We start from the raw sequence: 7,456 nt of genomic DNA on the forward strand, positions 1-7,456 counted from the left end.
GTCCCTTGTTCAACATCTGAATCAAATGGATGAATTACCTTCTCAGGACAAAGTGGTGGAATTGCTAAAGTAGATGGACTTAAATTTCTCAGAGGCAGGTTCACATACCAGGATTGTAAACACTAAACACACAGACAGAGCTACTAAAAGATTGTTTAGATGAAAGGACATCCATGAGTTAGAATGACTAAGTCAAAGTCCAGAACTCAATCCCATCGAGGCATTTTGAGATTTGACTTGAGAATGCCAAGTCCAAACTGACTTGTCTTGAACTATTTAGCTGAGGTTAATTGTCATAAAATCCAGTGTTGAGATGCATAGACAGACATACACCAGTGTGTGGTAACAAACTACATTCTGACTACAGACACAACACTGGTAAACTGGTGACCTATCCAGGGTGTGCACTGGCCACTTAGTCATTGACATCTGGGATGGGCTCCAACAAACACTTCGCTCTGAACAGCATGAAGCAGGTTTGGAGGATCTGGACTTTAACGGGGGACCATTTCATATTTCATCTCAACACCCCCCGCTTTGAACTCCACAATCGAATGTGATGAGACTTAGACAGATTTTTGTTAGATGTCCTTTAAGCATGTTTTCAGTTACTTTAACCCCTCCCCCCCTCTACTTATTAGCACTTCAAGGACTCAAACACTTGGATATGACTGATTGTTGTGTAAGACTGCTGACGTACTGAGGGGGAGAAAGTCCGCTGTAATCTGGGACATTAGTCAAACAGCTCAAGTCATTTCCAACAAATGTCACCCTTTGCGCTTCATTCCTCACATACTTTAGTTTAAACAGTAACTTTAAGAAAATACCTTGATTGACTAATGTTTTTTTTTTCCCCCAAAAGGTAGAATGGAAATTCACAGTTAACGTTCAAATTAAATTTTTTAAAGACACAAAGAAAATGCCAGTATAGAACGTGTAATAAAGTTAAACTTTTATTGCAAACCAAACATGGTCACATAAACAATTTTACAATTTACAGTACATTAAACATGAATAGTTACATATTAAAGCATACCTTTAGTCAATTTCTTGTTCAATATACATTAAAACTAGTACACATGACTCCAAATATACAAGAAACTTAAATACCATCCAAAATGCATTACAGCAATATTAAAGTGGAATGTTCAGTTTGAATGTTTATGAGCCTGTCTGCAGGCTGTCGTTACATCAGTGTGAGGCAATTTGGAAGACTAAATGAGGGGGGACGTGGCCGGAAAGCTAAAAGTGCTGGAAGAGTTCTCCTCGACACATGCCGCTCATTCTCAGCCCAGCAGCAGTGCTCTCTTTTCACCTCTCCATCAGTAATGTGCAAATGAAGGTATGAAACATCATTTGAGTCCCTACGTCAAACAAGTTCAAACTTAGTGCTACATCGTCAGATGATTACAAAAAATATACATATACATATACAGTAAAGAGGGATAATTCATCTCAGTTCACCTGCCTCAGGTAGATGAAACTGCGGCGCCCACACAGAAAAAAACCCAAATGACTTGTCTTCTGATGGAGAGAGAGAAGATACAGGCACCTCTAAGAGAAATGGAACGCCCCCCTCTGTAACATTTAGCTTCTTCTGACTCCCTTTTTTAAATAATAATAATAAAAAAAAAAGTACAAGAGAAGAAACAAAAGCACCAAAAATGTATAACATCTCTGGTCAAGCTACGGATGTAGCTCCCCCTAGTGGAGGGAAGATATTTTCGCTGCACGGAATGGAAATTTATTCCAGGTTTTTTTTTTTTTTTTACTGTTTTACTGTCCAGCCTTCATCTTATGACAAAAGGTGGAAGTTTTGTTGTGTGCTTGTCTGTTGGGACATAGAGGAAGCCGTTCAGCTGCCTGAACTCTGTGCAAAAGTCCTCCGTTACCAGGAAAAGTGTGGGAATTTAAGACTCAAAGGGGACTCGGGAATGGAGGAAAACAATCCCAACCTATTAATTACAGCAGACATTCCCTCTTTGCGAGTGTCTGAAATGCACTCAAGTGATGGAGAGAAGATGACAGGTACACGTGCTGTTGATGGGCTCTCACAGGGCCTGGTTTGGGAGTAAACCATCAATCTGATGGGAAACAACGGGCGGGGATCGAGACGCAAGTCCACCGACATGGCACAGTGAATCTATGTCCAGTGAGTGAAAACCAGTGTCCGCACTGAGTGCCTGTGTTTGAGTCCTATAGGTAGGAGTCCATGGACGGGGCATAGGAAAAGCCCTCGAAGGCCTCAGCTGCCTCTTTGATGCTGGCAGTGGCGAGGACGCAGTCTGGGGAGCAGCCGATGGAGCTTGAAACCGGTTCGTCCGTGAACTCCGGATCAAAGTGCCGCAGGTCGTTAGGTCCCGTCTGTGGGAGAGAGAGAGAGAAGTGAAGAGAGAGAGGAAGAGAGAGGGGATTAGTGATGCTTTCCAGCACTTTGCCATAACTGGACATGCTCAGAATCACACAGCAGATGTTCCATGACTTTGATCTTGTTGCGCAAGCATAAATAAGGGGAGTAAAATAAAGTAACTGGGTTTGGGCCGGTATGAAATTTTCACAATGGTGTCAAGGTGACAACACAAAATCCATGCTATTTAAAACAGCTTGGCAAGCAGCTTTTTGACTTGCACTCAAATAGGTGTGTGACAGCCTCAGCCTCACAGCTTATCTGTGTTTTCTGTAAGCAGTCGCAATACCTAGCAGGGAAATTAGAAATTTTACTTGTGCGCAGAGTAAAAGTTGTGGCCATCTTTCAGCCAGCTGGTTATTGGTGCACAGCAGCACGTGCAGGATGGGGAGTGCTGCATTACTCTATGCACTGACAATAACTCTGACACATAATTCAAAGGACATTAAACCACAGAAACACCATGAGGAAAATGTATTTTGCTATATCGGAGCCATAACTGTTAAAACACCTCAGTAATACCTCGATACCAGTAAACAGCCCATGCCTAATAGTCTGCTAAATCAAAAAGCATTTTAAGAATCTTACCACATTAGGGTTGAAGGGAGGCGTTATCTTCTTGCCGTTAAGCTCATCCCAGTTGATAGGAGAGAAGAATATGTGGTTCTTGATTTCGATCTGAGGAAAACATACGGGAAAAATACATTCAAAATTGTCCATCAACACGCATAAACACACGGACAGTAAAACGCATGTATGAATACTCACAAAGTCCTCTGTGCAGCCCAGCCTCTTGGTGCGGTCTTTTTGTAGCAGACCCTCCAACAAGTGTCTGGCTGCGTTGGAGATGTTGGGTTTCAGCTGCAGAGGCTTGTTCAGGATGTTGTCGTACATTTCTGCTGTGTTTCGGCTGTAGAATGGAGGCTGCAGAGGTGGCAAGGTGAAAACATTCAATACCAACTAAGCACTGTTGATGCATTGAGTGTGTATTGTCTAAAGGAGAGACTTTGTAAGTATCAGGAGCTACTTACTAGGCCGTACAGCATCTCATAAAGAACAGCTCCTAAGCACCACCAGTCTACTGTCCTGTCGTATGGCTGCTTGTGTAGCACCTCAGGAGCCAAATACTATAAAGAAAAACAAAGGAATTAAACTCAAACCATTGGCATAACAGCAGCAATAAAGACTTACAAGTAAAAAAAAAAAAAAGTCTCCTTACCTCTGGCGTACCGCAGAATGTCGACGTGGTCCCATTGGGTTCGATATTCTCCTTGCACAGGCCAAAATCTGTGAGGATGATGTGGCCCTGCGAGTCCAGCAGGATGTTCTCCGGCTTCAGGTCTCTGTAGACGATGTTGAGGGAGTGCAGGTATCCCAGTGCGCTCGCGATCTCTGCCGCATAGAACCTGGCTCTGGGCTCCAGGAAGCAGCGCTCTCTCTGAAGGTGGTAGAACAGCTGCAGCAAAAGAAGGACACACAAGGAAAAAAAAAAAAAAAAAAAGGTTTTATATTAATATTTGCTTTCCTGAAATTACAATGTCGAAATAAGAGGAAGAACAAGAAAGAAATCGATAGGAGAATTGACAGGAGAAAAGACCGATTTAAAAAAAGACAGAGCGAAGAGAGGAAACCGGATGGGAGGAAGTGAAAGGGCAGGAAGGCGACTAGCTTAAAACAGTTTGACAGATGAAGCCAAAGCCAAAGGTGGAGAGATAGAGAGAGAGAGAGTGAGCTAAGGCAGCAGGATGAAGGGGAAGAGAAGAAAAAAAAGGAAGAGTAAATGTGCTCCACTTCCTGATGAGGTTCATATTTAATCAGCACTGTCTTTGCTTGTGCAACAATCGCAGGAAATTAGCTCCATTAGACACACACAGTCTCTGTGGCGCTGCTAATTTTGGAGCAGAGTTTCTCTCCCTGCTGTCCAAGCCCACCCCATGGCTTCCTGAGCGGTGTTCCCCCCCCAGTACAAAAAAGGAAAGAAAAATCTGCCGGATTTCCCCTGCACCTCACAGGGACAAGAGTCATTCTCTAAAATCTGTTGCCAGACTTCACCCTTTAAAATGTTCTCCCTGTTTATTCGTTATCCCTGCGGCATTTCATTCTGATGGGATATTGTATTGTGTGGCTCCTTCTCAACTTCCACTATGACATTTATTTAAAAATCTACGCAAATGAAATGCATGCACACTCTCTTCTCTACCATCTTTGCTTCTTTTAATTCAGTTTCCCCTAAGAGATACACTTAAGCAGAACAACTCACCTCTCCTCCGTTGATGTAGTCCAAGACAAAGTAAAGTTTGTCTGCTGTTTGGAAAGAATAATGCAGGCCCACTAAGAATGGATGCTTGACATTCTTCAGCAATACATTCCTCTCTGACATGATGTGCTTCTCCTGAAATGAAGACAAAACAAAGCAGCGGGGCTTAGAGAGATTGACCACAAACACACCTAGGTGACGCACCGGGCTGTTTACATGTGCGCATTTCCAGGTGCGAGCATGTCATCACCTACCTCTTTTTTCTTGAGAATGGCCTTCTTCTGTAAAACTTTGACTGCATAAAACTGGTCGTCTGTGCGGTGACGAGCAAGCAGCACCTTGCCGAAGCTGCCCTTGCCGATCACTTTGAGGAAGTGGAAGTCGCTGGGCTTGGCTGAGGGATTGGATGACGGGCCGAGGTTGATCTGCTGGGATGGGCTGGGCTGTGAGGATGCAAACGTGAACAGATGAAAGTTTAGTCAGAACGCATCGCTGCAAGAAGACGCCCGCCAAAAAAAAAAAAAAAAGTTTACTACTCACAGGAGGAGAGGGGTTTGAGTTCATGAGCTCGGGGTCCTGTGGAGGAGTTAAGTTCAGGATGGACTGCACTTCAGTACTGGAGGAAAAACAAAACAGAAAGCTTGAGCACAAAAAGAAAACAATAATCAGTTGTTCTGAAGTGACATCAAGCAGCTGATTTGGGAGTCTGATTAGGTCAGAAAGTTCCGCCAGAGGACAAACCACATGATTTTCAGCTTCGGGTTTCCCAACGTTTTGTCCTCTGGTGGAGGCAGAACAATAACATGAGTCAGATGGTACTCACTGCTTGCAGGCGTAGGAGTTGGTGGAGAGCTTCTGAATGAAGTCGTTCAGACCCATCTTCGTCTGTTTCATAAAAGCTGCAAAACAAGAAGAAAGAAGAAGAAAAATACATAAGACTCCAAAAATAAAAACTGACAAGGGTACGGATCACTTCAACGCGTCAAGTCTTAGTCCGTACCAGTGACTAATTCCACAAGCCCTCTCGTCTTTGAGTAGGTCAAGGCAGGCTTCTCTGTTTCTGTTTTGATCGTCATGGTGAGTGTCAAGATCCACTCCGCGCTCGTCAAAATCCAAAATACAAATTGTAACTGTACGCCTCCGCCTCCCGGTTTTATAAGGAGGCCTAAGGAGGGAGGAGCTGGCCACGCCTGCTGGAAGGCGTGGAAACAGTCAGCTTCGGTAAATACATCATGAGGTGATCGATCCGTTTTAGACCAATAGAGGGCATCTGCGCGCTGACGCGTCAGTGCCGCACCTTCCAGCGCGCTTGCGTCATTGGAGTTTAGGAAAAAAAAAAAACTTACTGAACACAGTTAACTGGGACATTTCTGCTTGCGCATAGGTTTGTGCAATTCCGTGACTACTCTGGTTATGCAACATCTTAAGTCCGCACAAACCGGCAAATGCAAAAAAAATAAAATCTTCCGCTAACATTTCAGTTTTAAAATACAAACTAGAATATAAACATATGGGTTTGCATCAGTTTTGAGTATTGCCTTAAAAAAAAGTTCACCATACTAAGGCGACAAAAATACTACTGACATACGTTTAATTGTAAGACAAAAAATAATAATAATTTGATCGGTTTTGCGGGCCTGGCTCTTGCCTGAAAGAACAGAGAAGTGCCGTAGAGGCACAAAAGAAAGGAAAGAGGGGAGGGAGAGCCTGAGCGGAGGGGAGGCCACATGCCAAGAAAAGCCGCTGCAAGTGGAAAAGTACAGAGTGAGAAACTCCTGAACACCTTTAAGAAGAAAAAGAAAAAAGAAAAAAAAACAATCTGCAACAGCTGCCTCTCAGAAAGGAATCACAGCACTCCGAGAAGTCAATTAGAATATGATTGAAAGGGGAGAGAAACACAACTTTGCGCTAAGTTTGGAGCGTCAAGTGAGGAGCAGTTATATAAAACGCCTGGCTCAAGTTTAACCTACATCCCTCTGAGGAATGAGAGTGAACTGTACGTAAGAAGATATCACCGTCAATTGCCAAGTTTCGTCCAAAGGAACAGATCGCCGTGCGTAAAATGGATACAGTCGCAGACGTCGAAACCGGCGGTGAACGGGTTTCGCCGCCGTCACGTCAAACAGCGGTGACAGACGTAGCCTTGAGTATTACAGTGAAGCATAAAGGTCCCGCATTTGGCAACAAAAACGCAAACAAACCTTTAAGCTCCGAACGAGTTCTCATTACGCTTTGCCCGCAGCAGCTCCAGAGAGTTCAACAAGTCACAGGAGACAGCTGCCAAGGCTGCCGAGGCACTTATAGCTACCGGACCCCCTATCAACGAGGAGTTTCCATAGATAAGTGCATCATAAATCCAAGCCGCCGAATAATGTTAAGCAACTCATGTCTGCTTGCGCTTTCCCTCTCTCATTCGGGCACAGAAAGTGGGTTAGGAGCTGTTAACTACTGCATAGGAAAAGAGATTGGTGATTTTCCCCAGAAATAATGCTTTTATACTTACAGGTCAAAGAGGCCGTTTTGTCTTTCATAAGGATGCCTTCTAACTCCCGGGTCACAACAAGCAGAGAGGCTGCGGGCTCCTCGGCAGCGATGTAATCAAACTACAGCGCATTCCTCTTCTTGGAGAGCTTCTTTCAGCATTTTTTTTTCTTCATTTTAATCAGGGCGGAGACGCACCGCCTCTATTTCCTTCCATTCCACGGTTTTGTGTTTCACGGGTGGTTGCATGACTTTTCGCAAGGGAGGGGCGAAGGGGGGGGGGGGGGGAGGAGGAAAGAAGGGGGCCTTCA

General features: G+C 44.2%; 1 protein-coding gene across 5 annotated transcripts in view; it reads right to left on the reverse strand.

Annotated features, from left to right (window-relative positions):
• Positions 1–930: 930 nt before the first annotated feature.
• The window catches only part of sgk1 (serum/glucocorticoid regulated kinase 1), a 43,891-nt gene continuing 37,365 nt past the window's right edge, over positions 931–7,456 (reverse strand). For 2 of the 5 annotated variants that reach the window (XM_015029727.1, XM_015029731.1), the window contains 9 exons: positions 5,488–5,563; positions 5,205–5,280; positions 4,919–5,107; positions 4,668–4,799; positions 3,627–3,863; positions 3,439–3,534; positions 3,176–3,331; positions 2,996–3,085; positions 931–2,364 (listed from right to left, as the gene is read on the reverse strand). In XM_015029727.1, coding sequence (XP_014885213.1) covers positions 2,197–2,364; positions 2,996–3,085; positions 3,176–3,331; positions 3,439–3,534; positions 3,627–3,863; positions 4,668–4,799; positions 4,919–5,107; positions 5,205–5,280; positions 5,488–5,563 — 1,220 coding nt within the window. In that variant the 3' untranslated portion in view covers positions 931–2,196. The other 3 variants (XM_015029729.1, XM_015029730.1, XM_015029728.1) reach the window with 3 other exon arrangements.

The sequence above is a fragment of the Poecilia latipinna genome, unplaced genomic scaffold, assembly GCF_001443285.1.
Source record: "Poecilia latipinna isolate Pla-1442-1.1 unplaced genomic scaffold, P_latipinna-1.0 Scaffold161, whole genome shotgun sequence".
Lineage (NCBI taxonomy): Eukaryota > Metazoa > Chordata > Actinopteri > Cyprinodontiformes > Poeciliidae > Poecilia > Poecilia latipinna.